Source organism: Seriola aureovittata, chromosome 15, assembly GCF_021018895.1.
Source record: "Seriola aureovittata isolate HTS-2021-v1 ecotype China chromosome 15, ASM2101889v1, whole genome shotgun sequence".
Classification (NCBI taxonomy): domain Eukaryota; kingdom Metazoa; phylum Chordata; class Actinopteri; order Carangiformes; family Carangidae; genus Seriola; species Seriola aureovittata.
Genome location: NC_079378.1, coordinates 16,447,072 through 16,470,396, shown reverse-complemented (window position 1 = coordinate 16,470,396; position 23,325 = coordinate 16,447,072). Strand labels below are relative to the sequence as shown.

General features: G+C 41.9%; 2 protein-coding genes across 2 annotated transcripts; one reads left to right on the top strand and one right to left on the bottom strand.

Annotated features, from left to right (window-relative positions):
* Positions 1-456: 456 nt before the first annotated feature.
* stk36 (serine/threonine kinase 36 (fused homolog, Drosophila)) lies at positions 457-7,153 on the bottom strand. Its single transcript, XM_056396574.1, has 20 exons — positions 6,865-7,153; positions 6,638-6,778; positions 6,436-6,513; positions 6,211-6,341; positions 5,873-6,122; positions 5,291-5,384; positions 4,989-5,176; positions 4,729-4,901; positions 4,533-4,638; positions 4,218-4,349; positions 3,956-4,132; positions 3,755-3,855; positions 3,555-3,618; positions 3,308-3,418; positions 3,125-3,199; positions 2,906-3,023; positions 2,683-2,809; positions 2,399-2,579; positions 1,286-2,209; positions 457-921 (listed from the first exon to the last, which is right to left on the bottom strand). Exons 1-20 carry the CDS (start codon positions 6,946-6,948, stop codon positions 826-828), a joined length of 3,351 nt encoding a protein of 1,116 aa, XP_056252549.1. The 5' UTR covers positions 6,949-7,153; the 3' UTR covers positions 457-825.
* A 2,539-nt stretch (positions 7,154-9,692) lies between these two features.
* On the top strand, positions 9,693-22,710 carry adamts15a (ADAM metallopeptidase with thrombospondin type 1 motif, 15a). Its single transcript, XM_056398372.1, has 8 exons — positions 9,693-11,065; positions 15,493-15,625; positions 15,774-15,941; positions 18,000-18,283; positions 18,390-18,567; positions 18,671-18,843; positions 19,742-19,917; positions 20,068-22,710. The coding sequence occupies exons 1-8, from the start codon at positions 10,130-10,132 to the stop codon at positions 20,858-20,860; spliced, it is 2,841 nt and encodes a 946-aa protein (XP_056254347.1). The 5' UTR covers positions 9,693-10,129; the 3' UTR covers positions 20,861-22,710.
* Positions 22,711-23,325: the final 615 nt, after the last annotated feature.

Sequence of the window (23,325 nt, the reverse complement as noted above, 5' to 3'; positions counted from 1 at the left end):
CCCGCGGGCGTGGATACTTCCACACCATTAGACAACTGAGAGGAAACGTTTATCGGTCTCATCTGCAACGGCGGGTCCTTTTTATTTAATGGATATCATGCTGCAAAATGAACAATTTCAAATGAACAGTTGAAGTCAAGCCGTTTTTATGGATTTGGCCACAACCTGCCTCAAAAGGCTTTAAAATCTGTAGCATCCAGCACACGACACCCTCCGTTCTCAGACCCTCATTTCGGTTGAGGAAAACCTAATACAACCAATATTAAAAAAACTTAACTGAAAACGAAAACCTGCTGCTGTGACACGGATCATAAAGAAACACGATTAATGCAAAAGTTAATCGACTCACCTATTTGTTGCTCTTTTAACGACTATTCATGATTATTATTGCCGAATAAGAAACAATAGAATACATTTTTATATCTGTAAATCAACATGATAAATGTTTAAATGAATTATATAAATCTCTTCTCTAATTTAAAAATCTACCGATATTTCTGTGGGATTTTGTTGAACGTTACGTTGTTTTTTCTTATGAAACAGGAACAATGGTGTCATGAAATTAAAATTAAGATTACAGTAAAAACAAAGCACACAGCCAACAAAGATCGCCATTAGTAAAAAAAAAAAATCTTTTTTTATTTGCACCATTTTAACTGTATAGATTGACATACTTCAGGAAAAATAGAAAAACAGGGGATATGATTATTATTCCTTGTCCTCTTTCGCATCGCTTAAGACATGTGGAAGTCATAGGCTACTGTAAAGTAAGGAGGAAGAAGAAGGTTTTTAAATTTTTTTTTTAAACCCATCAGCTGGACTCATTCACAGCTGGCCAATGAGCTGATGATAGTTGCATTGTGGAGGAGCATGTTGCGAAGCCTGAAGAAGTTTCTTACTGGCGTCCAGGGATCTCAAGACCTTGAAATAAATACAGAAGAAAATGACTAATTTGAAGTTAGTGTTTAAAGTGTTAACACATAAACATGTGTGACTGATTGAGGAAAGATATTTTACTAACCCATGAAAGAAGATGCAATGACCAGTAAGGAAATGACTGAGCTCAAGGCAATTGTATAATAATTAAGAGGCACATCCTTAAGGCATTAAAAAGGAAAAAGTGAATTTTCTTCCATGAAGAATCTTAATATTCTCTAATAACTGAATAGTTAAATGTTTTGCTATTAAACGATGAAAATGACAAAATGTCCTTCTAACCAAATTCTGAAGACAGAAACAGACTAATGTCGACATCTACCCTCCTCTAACCTGTTCATTTCATTACCTGGCGTATTGCATCCTGCTCGCTGTACAGGCACAGGGTTGCTATGGCAGCTTGTCTCACTGCATTGTGGGAATCTGTGCATGCAGCTCTGAGAAGTAAGCTGGACACGTCCTCCTCCAACAACAAGGATACAGCGCCATCAACATTCACCAGGTTTCCCAGAGCTGCACAACAGTGACGACGTGTGAGGGCATCAGGGTCGGTGATCAGAGGCGCCAGCATGGCTACTGTCCTCCTGGCTTCCTCTGTCCAACTTCTCCCCTCATCATCTTCCACCCCTTGCTCTACTACAGTAGCCAGATCTCCTGCTGTCTCATTGTGTGAACACTTGTGTTGCTTTTGTTCCCTCTCTTCACCCCAACCTGTAGTGTCACTGCCCTTTCCATTGGACTTGCCCATTTTGAACCGTGCAATATATCCCAACCAGTTCCCTACTGCCCTGCAAGCCATTCGCTGGACAGGCGGGCAGGGATCATGCAGACAGCCTATCATGCTTTCGAAAATGTCAGGTTGCAGCCTAGGAGGCCTGAATGGATCCAAATTTCCCAAAAGTCTGCATGTGGCAGCCCTGATGTGGTCATGAGAGTGAGCCAGCGCCTGGTGCAGCACTGAGGCGTCCAGGTGAAGCTGAAGGCGAGTAGGCCGAGCAGAACAACAGGCCACTTGGGACAACAGAGTTAGGAGCTCCACGGCAGAGTCCCACAGCGCATCCAGCTGCAGCAAATCAAAGAGCAGAGAGCTGGCAGTTCTGATTAGTGAACACTGGTGTTTGGAGGCAGAGAGCTGGCTGTCCCCGGGTGGCGTGAAAAAACCACGAGCAGCTTTTCTGAGGCGGGAAACGGAGCGCTCAAGGTCACAAAGGAGCAAACGGCTCAGCAGGGAGAGAGGCAGCTCCAGTAGCGGAGGAGGGAGAGTTTGAATTACCTGCCAAAGCATGAAAAACAAAACCACCCAGACAACTTGTCACAGATCAAACAGCCAACAACACACAGCGACATTAAGATGTACAGTAGTGTGAGCCTGATGTGAGCCTATTGCAAGAGTTATCCTGTGTTGCATCAGAGAATTATGTTTGTCTGCATGGTCTTTATTGGAACATGGGAAGGCCCTAACCTGCAGGAGGCTTGCGATAACACCACAACTGTCATACAACTGGAGAATTGTGGACATGGTGTGTGAAGGCAAGTCCAGGGCAAATGGAATGCACAGCAGGTGGCAGCTCAACATGGACAGGCTGTCATGACTCAGGTCCACTTCAAGTCTCCCAGGACTGACTTCAGCAAACAAATGAAGACTGTAGGGTACAAAGAGGTTATTGTTAGGCGTATTAGCTGTGCTGCTCTAACATTTGTGGTACATTTGAAACACTAAGTTAATTAAGACATCTGTACACCAACCAGTCAGTGCCCAGCAGCCGGCCAAGAGTGTAAATGCATTTTGATTCCCTCTCAGAAAACAGAGGAATGCATGAGTGCGGATCCTTCGTGAAGACAAACAGTGCAGTAGACAGAAAGTAATACAGCCCTGATGTAAAAAGAAAATGAAAAAATATGTACATTTTTAACATCTAAAAGTGTTTTCAAATAAGCTGGGTTTCATACATTTACTGCATATATTTACCCTTTGCCGAACAGATGCCTGTGTCTGCTGTTGTCTTTTTGAGTGAAGTACCAATTTTTTTCCACAAATCCAGAAACATAACTGGGTCTAAACACGAAGATCCAGAGCCATTTTCATGCTGTTAAAAGAAAACAGCAAATTCACTAAGGAAAAGATTGAAGGTTTATGTCTGGGATTCATCCAGTCTAATTTTTTATTGCATTGCAGGTATTGTCTGACCTCAGAGAGCATGTGTAGGAGTAAAGACAGGAGGCCATCACAGAGTCCCCAGCCAGAGGGAAGAGAAATTTGGGGCTGACAATGCAGAGAAGAGAGTAACACTTCAAACAGTGGTGGATCAATTTAACATTGCATCAAAAATTTTCAAAATATTGCTGAATACATGAATCACAGATTCAGTACCTCATATGAGTCCAAAAGCAGGTTTTTCAGCAAGGAAGTTAGATCGTTCATATCAACTTCGACATTAACATTGTGTTGTATTAACAGAGACAAAACGGAGGCAGCCAAAGGCTATGGAAGAGAAGCAGAATCAACTCTGTCAGACAACAGGTAGGCTCGCTGTATAACCAAAAGCAACTGTCATGAAATATACAACACGTGGAACATGGTCGACAGCTACTGTTAACTTACTTCAGTGGGTACTTACTGCTAAAGGAATGAGGTCTGGTCGACTAAGAATTGTGATGAAGGGCTTGGTGAACTCTTCCACTCTAGAGAAGGAGAACAGAGAATGAGCTGCATTTGATGAATGCATGTGATGTATGAAAGTCAGTCACCTGTACACACACAGTATTCAACAAATGAACAGAGTCAGCTTCAGTGAAGAAGAAAAAAAAACAAACAAACCGATCTTCCCTATATTCTTCTTCCATCCAGTCATGATGCTCATCAAAGTAGATCAAGAGCACTACAATGATTTCTCTCAGTGTTGGCACACTCCATGGTTTCTGAGCAGGAAAAGAAACACACAAAAAAGTCAGTAATATTTGTGTCTGATGCCTCACTGACACTGCACTGCTGTATTTGGTTTCATTTCTAAACAATAACCTTGATGAACTGTGAGTTTTCTACAGTATCTTGAACCAGGTCAAAGAGGACATGGGGTAGTCCAAGTTCATGGCTGATGTGATACAACTTCTCCAGGTCAGAGGTCAGAATGAGGTTGCATAAGATCTTCAGCGGTTGGTGAATCTGCCATGCTTCTTTAACAACACCACTTGATAGCTGACGAAACAGCAAAAAAGAGAGATTCAATACAAAATTCTTCCTCAGTGTCAATTTATGAAGAAAAAAAAATGTACCTAATTACCTGAGCTTTAAAAGCCAGAATCTTGGAGTTAAGTTGAGGTATAATAGCATTGTAGTTTAATAGATCTTTCTGCTGCTTGCTTGGCTCTGACTCTTGGACCAGTTTCTCCCAATACTCCTCACTGTCAACATTCTGAAACAACAAGAAATAGTTAAAACTGAAGGACACATTTCCCTTTATGATAGAAAACTGTTTCTGTATTACCAGGGCACATTTGCTACTGGAAGAGGATATAAACTCTTATATAATGGAACAAGACACATTTTCTAAATGGACCATGTCGTTTTATCAAAAAAAAAAAAAATCGACACTGACCTGCCTGTGTGGTGTCGTGTGTCTGTCCTCATTGCATCTCCACACCAATTGTGGACCGACCTCTACAGAGGGAAATTCCTGTTCATAGTCTCTGCTGATCTGACCTCTGCAGAAGGAATGCCCATAACCGTGAACACACACACATCAGTCTGTTTTGGTTGTATATTGTATCTTTATTCTGAACTTCCTTAAATACCTGTGTTTTGATCTCATGCAGGCCTGAGTCTTTGGGTTGAGGATTTGATTGGCAGCTGCAATGACCGAGTGACCTGAGGTAACAGAGCCATCACTGGAGTGGGGCTTGGCCCTGGGTGGTGTTGCTGCCATTGCAGAGTTGGCCTTTTCATTTCCCACTCCATCCTTTTTTTTCTGTTGATGTACACAGAACAGCTTAAAGCTCCTCCACGAATTTCCATGGGACTAATTCAAGAAAGAAAAAACCAATTGGTGACTCACTTTTGTACTGTCACTACCCACTGCTTTCCCTCTGCTACTGTTGTCCCTCTGTTCCCTGGCCTTTCGCAGTAATCTACTCTCTCCAGAAGTCGGTACCATCTTCGCTGCCACTTGCTGAAGTTTCAGCGCCAGCATGTCTGGGCTGGGCGTGACTGTCAGAGGGCTGAAAACACTTGTGTCTGACAGCACTGTGCCAACACGTCAATATGGGATAGAAACATACATCAGGATAACCTCATAATCAGACTAGTGTCGTGCACATTTAGAAATTTTCCATTAAATTGAGGAGTTTTAAGCATCACCTATAACACCATCAGCAACAAAGGGATGGTGCAGGAGGTCTGGCCACGACAACCGCCTCTGAGGGTCTTTGGTTAACAAACCTTTCAGGAAATTCTGCAAGGGAAATATCAGATAAGCATTGTGGTTAATGCAATATATCCTGTTTGTCACACATCAAAAAACCTTATGCCTTGTCTTCATTTTCTTGTTTAGCAGGGTCATAGTGATCACTGACGATAACAGGGACTTGTCTTAGTATATTTGACAAAAATGTGAGAGTTTGAGTCCAATGAAGTACAATTTCTCCTCTGTAGTCGATGACTTTTGAAGATATATTTGACTATTTTTAAGTCAATTAAGAAAAGGAAAACTTAAACTTAGAAATGTGTTAATGGTGTCTTGGATGCTTTAGTGTTATCCATGACTTAGAAGTCAGGGATAACACTAAAGCTTCAGTACGGTAGGAGACCTTGAAATAAGTACTAAGCACTAAATCTGTTCAATAAGGTGAAGTGCAAGGAGGAATCACATTTTTATACAGTAGAGACATTAGCTTTGATCCAAACATGATACAGCACAACTAGACAGCAGCTGTACTGTACCGTGCAGGTGTCGCTCATTGTGCCTGGCCATTTTACTTGGTCTCTCACAATGAGTTGCACCAGGTGGAAGATGGAGTTAGTGTAGAACGGAGGCGCCCCCGTGTGGAGCTCATACAGGATGCAGCCTAAAGACCAGAGATCAGCAGTGTGGTCATATGGCTTTTCCTCCACCAGCTCAGGAGACATGTACAGTGGTGTTCCCTTGATAGAAGTCAGCACCAGGGTGGAGACGCTCATGGCCCTGGCAAACCTACAGGAAGATTGCATCACACATGGTTTATCTTTGTTTAAATGATTAATGAGGCTACTTTTTCTTCAATTTAAATCCAAATACCTACCCAAAGTCACACAGTTTTACCACCCCACTTTTCCCCAAGAGTATATTTTGTGGTTTCATGTCACGATGAAGAATCCGATGGGAGTGTAAATAGTACAGAGCTGAAACCAACTGGCAGGCAATCTCACGGACCTTGGAAGAAGGGAAGAATGGGCAAAAGATGACCATGTGACATTGCAATAAATCTACTGTTTGACATAGCTGTGTACTGACTGACAGTGAATACCTGGCTTTCTGGTAAGTTCCCATCATCTTCAAGAATCTGGAACAACTGACCCTCCGCATACTCAGTTACAACCACAACCTGTTACAAACACATGGGATTATGAAAGATAATTAGTTTGGTAGATAAAAGACTCTTGTCAGCAGTCTTGTGAACTAAGATGCATTCTGTGTGTTTTAAACAGACAATTACAGTACACACACACCTCAGTTTCCGTCTCAAAGCTGTCAAAGAGCTGGACAATGTTTGGATGTTGGAGACCCCTCATAATCTCAATCTCCCTCTTGAGACTTCGTAGCTCCTTTTCAGAACGACCCACCTTTGGCATGAACTTCAAAGCTACCACCTATTTGGAAGAGATAGTGAAGCGGTGTGTCTTACCGAACCCATCCGAACAGACTATCAGACTATGCTCCTAGAAAAGCTACTTACCTGCCCAGTGAATCTTTTCCTACCCTTGTAAACTCGACCAAACGAGCCCTCTCCCGCCAGCTCCAAAACGTGATATGAGTTCATGTCGACGGCAGGAGGCTAACGTTACAAACTGAACGTCTTTATTGTTAGCATCGCCAAGTTATCTCTTAGGACAGTACACAAGCGGTTGCTTCACATAAGACACCTAACTACTTGGATTTAAAAGTTCTTAACTTAACAACCAACAATTTATGACTAGCAGCCTACCGTTGGTGCAAGTGTTACTTTACCGCTGTGTGCCACTGCTTTTTTGAGATGGCAACAATAAATATGATGACCACCAGAGAGGAAGACTATCTGCCGTTTCATTAAGGCAACAGAAGACAATTCAAAGTTTGACTTGCCCCACAAATATTATCAGTATTTGTATATGTGGCCTTTTAATTGTTTATTTTAACAACAATCTTTAATTTTACTAATTTCTTTACTTTGAAATGCAAAAGTCAAAGCTGGCTTTTCTGTGGACAGCCCGTAAGCAGGGGTCCTTAGCCTAGCAACCACTGTTGCGTTCCTGGCAACAGAAAACAAAACAGGCGGCTGTCTGGAGCATCCACGTTGTTAGCATCAACGAATCTTTTATTAAGAAAGTCGGAAAGCTGAATAGAAATAGACAATACGATTGCTATGTGTGTATTCTCACTTCTTCCTGCTGTCATCTTCTTTTGAGTCTGTTTATAGCACACAGCTCCACTGCACTTACAGCTATACTGACAATGTTCTGATATTGTTTACATCCATTAATGTAATGCAGAAAGCAAAACTGTTGTGTTGGATCAATGCTTACTATGATTTATCCAACAGAAAGGTGGAGGGTTGGACCACAGATGTACAATAATATGTACTGGTCCTCTGTTTAAATGCAAACATGATAATTTGACCATAATATGCTACAAATGTGAGCCAAAAAAACCAGTTTGACCACAGTCATGTATGTACATGTGTATGTACATGTGTTGTTATAATCAGTAACAAGTTGAGTATATGTCCTCTGTCTCAGTAAGGTTTTCGTTTCCATGAGTTTTTGACGTGAATATACATGAATTAAGATTGTTGTTAATCAAAACATCTCCTTGGGAACATGCGTCTAGGACACAAAATTTCCATTCTAGTGCCACCAACAGGGTGAATAAATTTCAGACCCAGCACTAGAAATATTATGGTTTGATGGTTTGACTATCTGTCAAATCCAAGGGCTCACTTACTTTTTTCTTTTTTAACTTTTTAAACTTTTTTTCCTGGCACTGTGAATATTCAAAAAAAGACACATAAGATTATAATTCTTTGTGTGATATTATCTTAAGCACATTGTGTTTATCTATATTTGCGACCTATATGAAAATCAGATAACATTTTATAACCAATCAATGCAGAAAACCAGGTCATTTCAAAGAGTTCAGATATTTTACTTGCCGCTGCATAGTTTCTACTCTACAACGATTTTCATATGGAATTCTTTAACTTCATTAAACCCGCAATGACTGATTTCTCAGTCACATCAGGGCAGCTGAAAAAATCTGTAAACACCAATCTCATATTACCCCCTTATAAGTTTATATAATGAATTTAGCAGACAGTCAGCAGCTGCATCCATCAGATGCAGAGCAACATTAGCTATACTAGTAAGACACAACAGGGGTCAAAGGTCAGGATACATGCTCCATCCTGTGTGATATCACTGTCAAGCTGCTTCAAGATGAGAAACATTCAATCCGTGATAAAATTTCTGCATATTGAATAAGCAAAAAAGGTAATAATGATACTCAATTAAGCCATACATGTTTTCTTCACTGTTCATATGCCATGCATCAATGTGTTATTTTGTGAGGTGACAGAAGCAGAGTGACCATGCAGTAGCTCAGACAGAGGAGGAGAGGCAGGGGGAGAGGCAGAGTCACAGCTGAGGTCAAATAATGACCTGTCTTTTGGTGCCTAAAGTGACCTGTCTCAACATTTATAAAGGGATGAAGTTTAAAATGACTCTTTCTAGTGTGTTTTGTGCATGGAGGAGTATTTTCGGGGAGTCTATTTTTCAGAAGCTGTGATAATCCTTCATACCAAGAGGTGGCAGCAGAATCAAAGTAACTATGACCAAAACACACTTTTGAGTGGAGGACAAAAGTCCTCATTATGCAGTGTTATATACTAATATGTGTTGCATTGATTACTATTACTATAGTATAACATGTAAACATGATTTTAATTTTGTAGTTGGTCATGTAAAGCTAATTCAACTACTTACTGTTGGGCATTTTTGTCTATTAAACATCAACATGAAGGGTCAAATGTTTTTTTAGTCTTAATGTACAAAGTTATTAGCTACTGGCTTTCAGATAGGCTACATGTGTTGGAGTAGAGGTATAAAGTTGCTTTAAATAGAAATTACAGGATAGATAGATAGATAGATAGATAGATAGATAGATAGATAGATAGATAGATAGATAGATAGATAGATAGATAGATAGATAGATAGATAGATATTTTGGTGTCCAGCAGATGTCGTACGATTTACACAGAGAAACAAATCGGACCATGACACCATATACTGACTTCTGTCATGCTCACCTTATTTCAATATCTCTGTAATATTCCTGCAGCTCAGTGACATTTAAGATGCAGTGCATCCTTCTTAGTTGTGTATTAAAACGTGGGATGGAGAACTTGTTTCTGCTGCTCTGGTGTGCTGCTCTTTATGTGAGATTAAAATTCATTTTGTTAGTTTTATCGTCATAACTTGATTGGGGATTAGCGAATTATGTGGAGTCAGGCAGAGTCTCAGCGCACAAAGCTCTGGATGTGGGAGATCAGCTAATTCATCACTGTGTGTTGGGACACGATGATGATAGGCCTGCGGTTTGCTGAGTTTCAAGTGGCCGCAGAAAAACCTTCAGCTGAGACATGCATCCAATGAGCGCGTCCAAAGACGGCCCCCCTCCAAAAGAGAGATTGAGTTTCCATATTTTTTACACATGACGAAAATGCATTAAGTCCACACAAGGCAGCAGTCGACTGAGCTCACACAGGTGGAGGATGGGATTGGGTCATGACCAGGAGGAGTTTGCTCTGAGTGGACTTGTACGACCTGCATTGTTGTAGAATCCTTCGCGCAGGATTATGCTCTTCATCCTGATCTGGTGCTGACACCGCATCCACTGAGCTTGCAGATTCAACATCATTTTGTTTTCTCTGTTGGTCATTGCATTCTTTACTGAATGCAAGCATCGTCATGTTTATCAGAACAACTTTTCTCCTCTCCTTTGTGGTCTCACTCTCAAACCCTGTTCGTTGCATGGAAAGTGAACTTTGCTTCCCAGTTAGATTGGATAACCACAACAATGACAGGAGGGATTTTGACAACAACGTGGATATCCCCAATGGGAAATGTGTCCTAAAGATACGAGCTTTCCAGCAGGAATTGGTGATCGATTTACATCAAGACTCTAATTTCATTGCTCCTTCCATTTCTAACCAAGACGCATTCTGGCTCTCCAACTCCGATGTCACCACAGACCTGAGCCGGTGTTTTTACTCCGGATACGTGAATGCTGACCGCTATTCTTATGCTGCTCTGAGCCTCTGTAAAGGTTTACACGGAGCATTTGGCTTCCAAGGATGGGAATATTTTATCAGCCCGGTGCAAAATGACACCAGAAGCGCAGAAAGTGCTCACATCATACGGCGCAGAGCCAGCAACGACCTGAAGCTCAACTCAACCTCTAGGTGCGCAGTGGACAGCGACATAAGTCTCCAAATTGCGCAATCGTTGGAGAAATACAAGCGACTAGAAGATTACAGCAATGTGACTGAGACGATGCTGAGGAGGATGGGGAGAGCCAAAAGGTTCGCTTCAGTCCCCAGGTACGTGGAGACGCTCGTGGTGGCGGACGAGTCCATGGCGCAGTTCCATGGAGATGACCTAAAACACTACCTCTTGACGCTGATGTCAGTGGCAGCGCGACTCTACAAGCACCCCAGTATTCTTAACTCCATCAGCATAGTGGTTGTGAAGATCGCGATTATATCCGAAGAGGACAAAGGACCCAAGGTGTCTGGGAACGCAGCCATGACGCTGCGAAACTTTTGCACCTGGCAAAAAAAGATGAACAAAAACAGCGACAAGCATCAGGATTACTGGGACACAGCAATCCTCTTCACTAGACAGGTAAAAATGCTTCATTTGAACTCACATTACAGGGTCTTAAGTAGCAGCAGAGGGGAGAATGTGCTATTTTAGTAAGCGCAATTACGCACAGAAATGCGTAAATGATTAATTTTACAAATGTGTTCATCTTCATCATGTTCATCAAGTCACATACGAAAAAACAATGGGATGTTGTTGTTGTTGTTGTTGTTGTTGATGATGATGATGATGATGATGATGATGATGATGATGATAAAATATTCATAGCCTTCTGGCATGTTTATATGCTATAACGCTGGAAACTGGACAGGCTTCCCCTGAACCACCCCTGCTATGTCAGTTAATTGGTTTGCTCTCAAAACACAGTCTCCACCTCCTGTGAACTAACAACCACTGGCGAATTTCCAGCCCACCAATAGCATCACAGTTTTGACACTGAAGCTAGGTCACAAAGGAAGTTACTTGAGCTGAACACAGCAACGGTCTTGATCGCTCTTCATGGATCCGTAGAGGGTAGTTTTATAGACTTGGAACCCACCTTCCAGTTCTCTCTGCACTCCCAAATATTTGGCAGATGACACGAGGTCAGAGATGAAGTCATATTGCTCACATTCATTGGTCAGTCTTGTGGAATTGAGCCAGTTTGATTTCAGTTTGGAATAACGTGGACAAATTAACAGCAGACACACATTTAATTACTGAGAAAAACAATGTTTAGATATAGTTCAGTCTGCAGTCAAAGGGTGAACTTCAGATGTATACAGTCTAAAAGCTTCTGCCACCAGAATTAAAGAATCAAAGGTAATATAATGAGGTGTGGATTTATCCTTGGCCATCGTCAAGAACATGACACGACACATGATTGTATAAAACCTCAAACAAACGCTTGTTATACGTGTAACTTTAACAAACATAATGACCGTCAGTGCCCCCTGGGATTCACGTGTCGGAAGTGTCTTGTTTCTCTCAGCCTTTCCCATCTCTCCTCCAGCTGTGGGTTTTCCAGCCCTACCCACCACCTTGCCTGCTCCTCATTAAACAGGCCCCTGAAGGGAGAAATGGAGGGAGTAAGGGCGGGTGGATGATGTAGGAGGAGGAGGAGAAAGGGGGAAGGGGGGTTCCTATGTTGATGTCAGATATGTCCGATCCCTCTATGTTTAATGCACCACCTGCTCAGTCCAAGTCTTAAACAAGCTCCTCCAGAGGAGCAGTTCTGCACAGCTGCAGTCAGCCTGCGCATTCTTCACTCTGTCACACACTTCACACACACACTCCTCTCACATTCATTGTTTCTGCTGTAAAGGTACATACAGTATGCTCTTACTGCATAGGCCATTATACCAAATCTAGGGTGTGACCAGGTCGTGGGATCATTAACCCCACATGCAGAGAATTAAAACTCTGTAGCCATGACGGTGACCACATTCAAGAATACTGAACCTGCTTACAGACACTGAGTCATGTTGCTATAATTTGCTACATAAAGCCCAACAACAGGTGTCAAGGGACAGTCAGTCAGTCAGTCAGTCAATGTTTGAGTTGATATTATATCAGACTGAATGACTAGTCTAAGATGCTTTGATGAGAGGTTTGACAAACTGTAACTAAAGTATTTCAAAAGCAGCTGCATTTACTAGGATTAGTCAAACAAAGAAAATGTCTCGTCAGTGGCCTTATGTGTGAAAAACAGATTCCTTCTGATGGAATTTCTTGCATAAACTGTGCAGAATAGCCAGAGATGGGTAAATATTGTGACTGTGTAGGTGCACAGAGCAGCATTCACAGTGTACAACAAACAAGAAATGTAAATATTTAAGTTGTGTTTTGAAGTGCTTCAGCCTTCAAATCAAACCAAGCTGTTGGTAAATTACAACAACAGGAATTTACAGCATATATGCTGATGATGACATTTCACTTTAACAGATCAGATTAGATAATATTAGTTTAGATAACACTGTTTTGGTTGTTTCTTGCTAACATCATTAAATCTCAACACTTCAAGGATCAAGTGCTCCACTATACACATGTAAAAGTGCCAGGTCTTGTTTGTTAAATATTTTTTACCAAACCTTTTGCAGCCCAGGCCTTTAGCCTGCATAGAGACACATTCACTGGTTCTAGCGCCAAGAAAATATTTTACACTTCAGATATCAAACACAGTTTCTGCACACATGTCCACTGATAATCAAATCAGCTAAGGTCAAAAATTCACAGTCAATCTTCTGTTCACTCAAGACTCGGTGACTCAGAATTGGTCAGTTCAGTCAGTGGTATTGTCTGGGTTTACCATAGCTTTCAGTAAGCATTTAAGGCACGTCCATTGTCTGCTGTTTACCAGCCCACAGTGTAATTTGTAGGTTTTATGAAGACCAACTCAGTGTTGTCCAGAGGCAACTGCGGTTGTCTTTAAACTCTATAGCCAGCATGATTGTTGTGTTGAGAATGTTGCAAGATAACTCATTTCATGAAGTTACACACTGAGTTTGTTGTATGTAAACAGTCGGTCTCCAAAAGATTAAATCCAACTGACAAATTTATGTGACTCCTGAGAGAGAGGGCTGGTTGAGAAAGTTAAGTACACCCAAATATGTCCGGATGTCTTAACCCCTGTCTGCGATGCTGCTGAATCAGCCTTTTTTTTTTTACACCCATTTAGTCTTTAGTATAAAAAACACTGATACTTTTGAATATTGCATCCAAAACACAAATTGTAATAAAGGCTTGGAAATCTGTACACAAAATGAAATTGGAACAATTCTTTGTTGAGATACCTTATTGTTTTTAAATTGCAGAAACACAAAAAAATAGATAGATGACAGATGTGGGAAGTAGGTCATAGCAAAGAACAAACTCATTGACACTGCTGTTTCTGCTCCTCTGTTCATCTTGCAGTTTTTTTTTTTTTGTACATTTTTTTTGCTCATAAATGGCCCAAATGTTGAGATGAAGTCTGCACACATGAGCACATCTGGACTAGATTTGCACCGGCCAACAATTGTGGTTTTGTGGTTTATTCTAGGAATGATTTGTCATAGCACTCGAGGTCTTCACTTGGCACTGTGCTGTACGTGTACATTCAGTGCAGCAGAGGATTGTTTGGCCTGTGTGGCATTAAACCAGCGCTGTGCTTTATCTGCAATAGCTGACCGCCACTGGTTTGTCTGTGCGTTTGAGTATGAAGAGACAGTGCTGTTTAGGGAGCAGGCAGATGGGCGGTTCTCTGTGGTGGTTACTGCTGAAGTTGTCCTGTGATTAGGAGGTTCAGCTCCAAATGGATACTCACTAAGATTGGGTTTTAAATACCTTGTGGTGAAGAAATAGGTCATTTGGAAATTCTGCTCTGGCATGGAAATGTTATGATTGGGGACAGTTACATTACCTCATAGAAGAAGGTGTACTCTAAACACAGTTGCCCAGTAAAACACTTAAAGACTGGGTGGTGGAAATCCTTGCTTAACACTATCAGATCTTTTCCCAATCTCTACAAACAGATCTTAGGGTAATGACAACAAGACGCCTTAAAGGCCCTGAAAATATTTTATCAGTCAGCTTCTTACTGTGACTGATGGGGTCCTACACAAACACAATTTTCTGCCAAAGTTACAACAGTTTTGGTTATTTCACATTGGAGATTTATGTTTTCCTTTTTTTTCCTGCGCTGTTTTCATTAGTTGAAAGTGGCCATGGCTCAGCTGGAAAAAGGTGATGTCACATATTTCTAAGCATCTGAAATAAAATCAGATGACTGTCGTTGGGTTGTTTGTTGTTACTTGCTAATCAAATCTGATCAAACCACACCCACACAGTGCTGATGAGGCAGATGAGATTTTAGATTTTTAATTATAATTATTATCATAAAGTTTTAAAAAAAATTTACTTTAACTTGGATTTTTGCAGTTTTAGTCATGAATATTTAAGATTAAAGAGAAATACTTAAGATCGGAAACAACATTTTAAGAGACTTTAAAGGATAATTCCAGTTTATTATAACTTAGGTCTTATTTTTGTAGTTTTGGCCATCGTTTCTACTGGCATTAATAAAATTTTACTCACCAATTTAATTGCTGAGGTCTGGCAACAAGGTGACATCACTAAATAGAGGTCAGACAGGGGCAATAAACAGTCTCACCATCAGACAGCTTCAAACTCCCATGTTAGCCAGATGTTTTTGTGAGAGAAGACAAAGGCCAGTGGTACAATTATTATCCAACCTGTCCACTGTACTTGCTGTAGTTGTGCACACACAGTTTGCTTGTGCAGCAACTTTTTAATGGACCTTTCTGGAGTGCTCAATTTAGGTTTTAACTCAAAATAAAGTAAGTAAAGCCCAATAACCTGCTGGGTTTGGGTGGGGGTATCTGAAGTGTCTGAAGCGGCAAGCTCTGCTGCTTTTTTCTTTAGCTCTGACCAGCTCAAATGTTTTAATGTAAATTCTGTTTTTTGTCCAGGACCTGTGTGGAGCTTCCACCTGTGACACGCTTGGCATGGCAGACGTTGGCACCATGTGCGACCCGAAAAGGAGCTGCTCTGTGATCGAAGACGACGGCCTGCCCTCAGCTTTCACCACCGCCCATGAGCTTGGTTAGCCCTGCCAGCACCGTTCCTCATCAAATATTCATATAATTCATAATTTAATAATTTCCTATAGTGTGAATGCTTATGCACAACCACAGATAAAAGCATCTGTGTATTCATGAAAGATATCTGACATCTTGTTCCCTCTGTACAGGACACGTGTTCAACATGCCACATGACAACGTGAAGGCCTGTGAGGATGTGTTTGGGAAAATGCAGGACAACCATATGATGTCTCCCACGCTTATTCAGATCAACCGCACCAGCCCGTGGTCCCCCTGCAGTGCTGCCATCATCACTGAATTTCTGGACAGTGGGCACGGTAAGTTTCCACCACCCTTGACCACTGTATTTGGGTGCAAACAGCCTCATGGAGTATTTGAAGAGGTGTGAGGTCAAAGTCAAGACAGACACATTAAACAGACACTTATTAAAGGATCTTGAGGAATTATTGATTAACAAACATGTAGCTGGGTGCTGATCACATTAATAGAGCACATGCTCATGGTTCTGTTTGCCATTGCATCAAGAAACAACATGACTTCCATGCTGCTGTTGAAGAGGAGCTGACTTTTATTTCGACATATCCTAGTTTTTACCATATTTTTCTGGGATAACTGCTTCCTGATTTCCAACTACAATGATCTGAGGTAAATGCAAGGGAGAGCATGACTGAATTTCAAATGTGCTTCAAATGTAATATCCGCGTAACCTATAGTACCATGCTCATAGAAATGACTAGCAAAAGCCAAAAAGAAAGTCATTTGGATGCAGATTGCTTGCCAAGCAGCCCAGACCACAGCACTTGGCCTCGAAGCAATGCTAAATTTTTATTTTAAAACTGCCCCCACATCTGTCCCAAATTAGAGGGCTTGTTCTGGGGAGAGTCACCACAGTGGTTTGGACAGCGAGGTGTATCTGCCCAGTGTTTCCCATGCAGGTTTACTCCAAATAGACAAACTTTTTTGCTTCTTTCTGTGTCCATTTTAGACACGGTCTGAGAACAAAAGAACACAAACAGGTCCAGAGAGAGACACATTTTTGACTTGACAAGGAGGGATTTTCTTTCGAACATCGTTGTAGCTCGGTTTCTCCTGGCTGCCGGTCATAAATCTTGACTTCAAATAACAGTGAAGAGAAGAAAAAAACATGTTGCCACATGTTTGAGGCAGTTTTCATGGAGTGCTGCGCCCAGAATTATTTGTAACCTGTTCATTCATCCACACACACACACACACACACACACACACACACACACACACACACACACACACACACACACACACACACACACACACACACACACACACACACACACACACACACAATACGAGCTATTGTTTTCCATGATTGCTCTTTGGAGAGAGAGAGTAGGAAGGAAGAGGAGAGGCTCAGCTTATTCAGTGTAGAGTGCCTTGTTTATATAGTATTGAGCTATCATTTAATCAGCACGTTTCTTCTGCCAAATTTGCGGTGAAATGGGAGGAAACAAATTTGCCACCAGTTACAGCTCACTGCCTTATTATCTGTTATGAATTCACCACAACATGAATGCCATAGTAAACAGTTCAAAGTGAGTGAACCCAGTTTTCCCCCAGTGCAAATGACTTCTTTTGGGTGTGTAAATTCCCCATAAGGGTGAGAAGTTGTGTGATTTTCTGAAGGTTTCCTCCTGGAAACCTTCTCATTCACTGACGGTGATCTTTCATGTCTCTAAGCACCTGCTCGTCAACTCTTCCCATTATTAGCTTGTTCCTGGAAAGGCTTCTGTGTGTCATTTATTATAAATGGAGTCTTGCCTTTGACCTTTGACCTGTGTTCTAGCCGCATTCCATGTTGTTGAAGAGTTTAAAGCTAAAATTTAAAGCTCAAATCTAAAGGTTTATGATTATTCTAGTACTTTATCCCTGCAAATCATGCGACGTGGGTCAGATCAAATATGAGAGGACGAGCCTGTGGATTTTTAGGGAGAGTTTGAGGATGGGATAGGGGTGGGGGGGTGGCTGTGTGTGGGGCAATCCTGCATGTTTTGTGTGTGTATATGTCTGTGTGTGGTATGTGGCATACACTGCATGCACTGCATCAAGCTGCACTTTCACTTCAAAGAGACCAAATCACATAGGCAATAGCTCCTCACTGCCCCCAACCCACAATCCCACCCAACCACACACACATTTCATGGGAAGGATTATCTGACGGATGCATAACTATAGAATGCATTGTTTCTCATGATTTTGTGATACTATTTTGGTGAAATGATGGAACTTAAACCTTTAATAAATGGGTGTAAGTGCTTGCAGCTGGTAAGGAAAAGCAATAAAACCAGAGATGACAGCTAGTATAGGTTCAATATGTTTCTTAATGAGTCTCCCTCTTCTAGGGGAGTGTTTGCTCGACCAGCCTCCGAAACCGCTGGTCCTCCCTGACTTGCTGCCAGGATCATCCTACATCCTGGAACGACAGTGTGAGCTCGCGTTCGGAGAAGGCTCCAAACCCTGTCCCTTCATGCAACCACCATGCGGTCGCCTCTGGTGCACAGGAAAATCCAACGGCCACTTGGTGTGTATGACTCGGCACTTCCCCTGGGCAGATGGCACCCACTGTGGGGATGGACAGGTGTGCGACCGAGGTGTATGCTCTGACAAACAGGTCCAAAATGTGAAGGTAAGATTCACACACTCAGACTCAGTTCTTGATATCAACATGTACCAAGACTGGAATGTGATTAGGAGGGTATTTGTTGTTTTACCTTCTGTTTGTGTATTTTCAGGTGGACGGCCGCTGGGGTAAGTGGGGCACATTCGGTTCCTGCTCGCGCACATGTGGAGGCGGCGTTCAACTGTCTAAAAGGGAATGTAACAACCCAGTTCCGTCAAATGGGGGTAAATACTGCCAAGGGGTTCGGGTCAAATACCGCTCCTGCAACCTGAACCGCTGCCCTGACACAGGTACGAGTTGCTCAAAACAGACAAGTATGTCCAATGACATTTTTTCCCCTGGAGCATTCACACCTCTCACCTTCTGCACTCTCCCTCCCGCCCCTCCGTGTAGGTAAGACTTATCGTGAAGAGCAGTGTGAGACCAGTGGCCGCAGTTTCAACAGTAACCGTATCGCCCCCTCTGTGGTCTGGGTACCAAAGTACTCTGGGGTGTCCACGGATGACAGGTGTAAACTCATCTGCAGGGCTAATGGCACCGGTTACTTCTACGTCCTGGCACCCAAGGTACACCTCAAGTGTTTTTTTCTGCTGAACAAATGTAAAGATAATTTGATTGGTGATCAGACAAATGTCTGACTAAATGGAGGTTAGATTTTGAGATATGAGTCCATGTGAGAGAATGTGAATATATGTCAGCCAGCTGCCTCTGGTCTAAGAGTGAAGGAAGGAATGAAGGAAAGGAGGAGGACAGTTTATCTCTTTCAGATAGCAGGGTGTGGAGTGAGCTTCAGCAGCAGTTAGGCAGAGTTCACACTTCACTCCATCATACCGGCTGAGGAGGCCTGGATAAGAGCACTCAGGGGACACGTAGCTCTGAATCACAGAGCAGCTGGATGCTTTAACCTCAGAGTCAGGATGCTTTGAACCAAAATGAGTTTACACTACTTCTCAGTGTAAGTGCTTTTTGTGTACAGTTTAATTCAAAACTTGAGCTGGAGTTTGGTTCATTTGGTGTCAGGTTTAAGGTTTGATACATCTTAGGACGAAAACACGACCACAACCACATTGAGTGAACTTATCAGGCACATATTTTCAGACGTGCTAGCTGTGAGGCTGATCTGGTTGACGGACATTTAGAGATCAGGATGATATATATTAAGAGAACTGTTTGCAGCTGACTGTAGCAAAGATCAAAGTATCAAAGATCACAATATGAAATAAAAACAGCTATACAATAAGAAATAGCAGCAGTTAATGTGTATTTGCAGTCACATGAATTACTACTTAAGTTTTCCAGTAACCTGCAATAAAGATATGAAGCAAAGTAAGCTCACAGGGACTGTTTTTTTTTATGTTTGTTGGATGATCTGTTGTGTTTGCTTCTTGTGACTTGAGATTTTGGCTTTCTGTACTTTATAGTGTATATAAAGAGCTAACCTTAAAGTGTGTTTGTAACCTCTAGGTTGTTGATGGGACTCCATGCTCCCCAGACTCCACGGGAATATGTGTCCAAGGAAAGTGCATCAAGGCTGGCTGTGATGGAAAAATTGGCTCCAACAAGAAGTTTGATAAGTGTGGAATCTGCGGCGGTGATAACAAGGGCTGCAAGAAGGTGTCAGGACTCTTCACAAAGCCTGTGTGAGTGAAAGCCACAACATAATGGGATAGCCTTTAGAGAATACTGTTTACATCACTTTTTTTTTAACTCCTTACATACACATGATAGCAATATCAGCCTCACACCTCTATTATAAGCTCTCATTGACTGTAATATGTTTTGGCATGCAGGCACGGCTACAACTTTGTGGTCATGTTGCCAGTGGGTGCAGCCAACGTAGACATCCGTCAGCGAGGCTACAAAGGAATGATGAGCGATGACAACTATCTGGCGGTGAAGAACAGCGAAGGCTATTACCTGCTCAATGGGAACTACGTTGTATCCGCTGGGGAGAGGGACATCATTGTAAAGAGCAGCCTGCTGCGCTACAGCGGCACAGCTGGCCTCTCTGAGACCCTGCAGGCTGTCAAGCCTCTGGGAGAAGCCCTGACTGTGGAGGTGCTGTGTGCAGGCAAGATGACACCTCCTCGAATCCGCTACTCCTTCTACCTCGCCCGTCAGACCAAGGAGGACAAGACTCTGAAGAAGGAGGGGCGTATAAACTCCCACAACAGTGTCCTGGCTGAGGATAGTGTCAAGGAGCAGGGAGGAGACACTCTGAAGAAGTCTTATAGTAAGGAGGACCCTGCTCTTGGGAAATGGATATCCTCAGCCTGGGACAAGTGCTCAGTGACCTGCGGCAGTGGTATCCAGAGGAGGATGGTGCAGTGTCTGAGACTGGACGGGATGCCGGGGTTGGACTGCGATTCTTCACAAAGACCCTCAGCCACTAGAGTTTGTGGAGATCCATGTCCTGAATGGCTTATTGGGCAGTGGTCACCTTGCTCCAGAACCTGTGGGAAGGGCTTCAAGAGACGACCATTGCACTGCAGAACCCAAGTTGGGCATTTGCTCCCCAGGGACCACTGCACTGGCTTACGCAAACCACAGGAGCTGGACTTCTGTAACCTAAGGTCTTGCTAGTGACAAAAACCAATAAACTACAAATGTTGGTCTGAGTCGAATCCAGCTGCAAGTATTACACACAAACACCATGTCTGTCAGGTGCAGATTTTTCCGCCTGCCACATGGGACTGTTAGAGGAGGACGGACACTTGCTTGGAAGTTCAATGAGAATATTGGAAGCAGAGTGAAAGCCGCAGGATGAATGCTGGAAGATATTTTTCACTGCCACCACTCTGACTTCATAGTACATTATTCAGGTCTAACTCAGATGGCAAATAACATAACATAGGGTCAAATAAGATTTAGCCCAATCCCTTGTACTGTTATCAGATACAGAATGCCCATTTGCAAGTAATCAATCTAATTTACCTTATGAGTCTGGATCCTATTTTATGCCATAATATTTTGACGGTGCAGGTTTCAAAATTTTGGTTGGATCTTGCAAATAGATCAGTGAAGCCTGCTGATTTTCCAAAAACAATAGTCCTTTCATTCCTTTTTTCAAAAAGTAAATGTAGCAGGATTGACACGTACTATAACTTTCCACCAACTGGACTAAAACGTAATGCCCGTGTGCTGCACAACACTCTATACAGAGAAGGACATTTGGCGCTTCACTAGCCAAGTTTTTTTTAATTTTTTTTTTATTTCAGGGACCTATTTAAATCTTGGACTCGTATCAGAAATATAACAGATTTACAGTAGTATACTAGTTTCAACATATTTGGTATGTTGTTGCTGCGTTATTTATCTAATCAAAATATATATTTTTAAATCTGTAGGATAACAGCTGTAGCAATCCGAGTTAGATGGAACAAATTATAGATTTCTACAATAACAACCACTTTATCATTTTTTTTTACTCCTAGAACTTTCACAAACAACAAACAATAAGGATGGAGCCAGCATTTTACATCTCCACAGAGCCCTCCTTCAAAACTAGGAAGAAATCTCCTGCCTTATAGACATTGATTTTCTGCAGACCTTGCTCAGCACCAGTCACGGAAACAGTTTAAACTAGAAATCTGAGGTCACACTGGTGGCTTTCATAACAGATCAAACCAAACAGTGCAGTACAGGCAACAATGACCAGCGGTTTGCTCCCTGTCAGCTGGTGTAGCCGCTAGCTCAGTGATTTCATCGGGCTGCACCCAACATTGCACTGCTCATCGGAGATATGGCCTTAGCCTGATATCTCACATATACACACACTCATGTGCACAGACACACAGAGAAACACATACACACAAATACTGCATTCAATTCCTGCCTTCTGTGTTCGAAATGTTTGATTGCTTCCTTCATTCGACCACATCAGTTGTCTCCTCAGTTCATAGTGTTCAGCCAGTTGTGAAGCCTGTTATGTCATGCCTGTCTGGCACAGTTTCCACAGATAATTTATTATCAATGAAACAATAAAGCAGAGAGGAGAAGAAAAACTGGCAAGCCCTCTGTTATACTGTACAGAATACGTGTTTGCCTGGATCTCCTTGTTCATGGCCCCACAGCCTGAGCCAAGATGTTCTCTCTACACACTCGATGAAATCCTGTAATCCATTTATATTCTTGTTTTGTTTCTTATGGGGCCACATTGTCCAGTCTAACACCTAACTGCAGGATGGATCCTCCGTTAGTTGGATTACTATTTTTATTTTTTTATTTTTTTTATCAGCTTTTGCACTTTGTACAGCAAAAGAAACCAATGACCTACATGGGCTGTACTGTATACTATGTATACATTTATTCAGCTCTTCGCAAAAAATTATGTACATACTTTTTTAATCTTTTTTTTTTTTTTTTTACACAGACATTTGTAATTGTCTTTGACTTCTGAATATTTATTCCAAAAATAAAGCCATCAATGAACAGTTGTAACTTATACTGTAATTTTTTTTCAAATCTGTTATGGTTCAATGTCAGTATTGGGGCCTTGTCACAAAACTTTCAATTAATTCCAGTGCAGTTTCTACAATTAACACGTCCCCTTGTGGGTGCAACGTAAAGCTTATCCAAATTTTTTGGACCTTGAACTGTGAATTGACGCCTTTGACTAATAGCAAGCTGCCCCTACAGTCCTCACCACAGACTGTATGATATACAGATATATAAAAATCATCATAGTAACTATGGTCCTGACCTTTGAGGGAACGGAGAGCCAGAGAGTCCAAAATAAGAGGAGCCATTGTAGTTTACTTCACTTTTATTTAACCTCCTCTGCTGGAGTATAAACTCCACTAAAGAGCAGTGGCTTATTACACAGGAGTCCATGATACAAATATCTCTTCTAAATTAGCTGTGGGAACTTACTGTCCTGTTAGCAATCAAGCTAAGATAATACGCTAACAAGCTTGCAAACTTCCCATTAGCAAGCTTGTTAGCTTGGAGAGCTTTATTTTCCCTCTCTAATGATGTTACATTGAATTAAATGGCTTACGATGGTGTCGTACTGGTCAAAAGTCGAGTCACAGAGTCAGTGTCAGTGA

Excerpts from the sequence above, each read along its gene's own strand:
- stk36 (XM_056396574.1), bottom strand. The coding sequence starts at position 6,948 with ATGAACTCATATCACGTTTTGGAGCTGGCGGGAGAGGGCTCGTTTGGT. Across the intron at positions 3,856-3,955 it reads AAAACTCACAGTTCATCAAG|AAACCATGGAGTGTGCCAAC; the intron begins GTTATTGTTTAG and ends TTTCCTGCTCAG. Across the intron at positions 922-1,285 it reads AGCAGGATGCAATACGCCAG|GTCTTGAGATCCCTGGACGC; the intron begins GTAATGAAATGA and ends ATTTATTTCAAG.
- adamts15a (XM_056398372.1), top strand. The coding sequence starts at position 10,130 with ATGTTTATCAGAACAACTTTTCTCCTCTCCTTTGTGGTCTCACTCTCA. Across the intron at positions 11,066-15,492 it reads CAATCCTCTTCACTAGACAG|GACCTGTGTGGAGCTTCCAC; the intron begins GTAAAAATGCTT and ends TTTTTTGTCCAG. Across the intron at positions 18,284-18,389 it reads AACAGGTCCAAAATGTGAAG|GTGGACGGCCGCTGGGGTAA; the intron begins GTAAGATTCACA and ends GTGTATTTTCAG.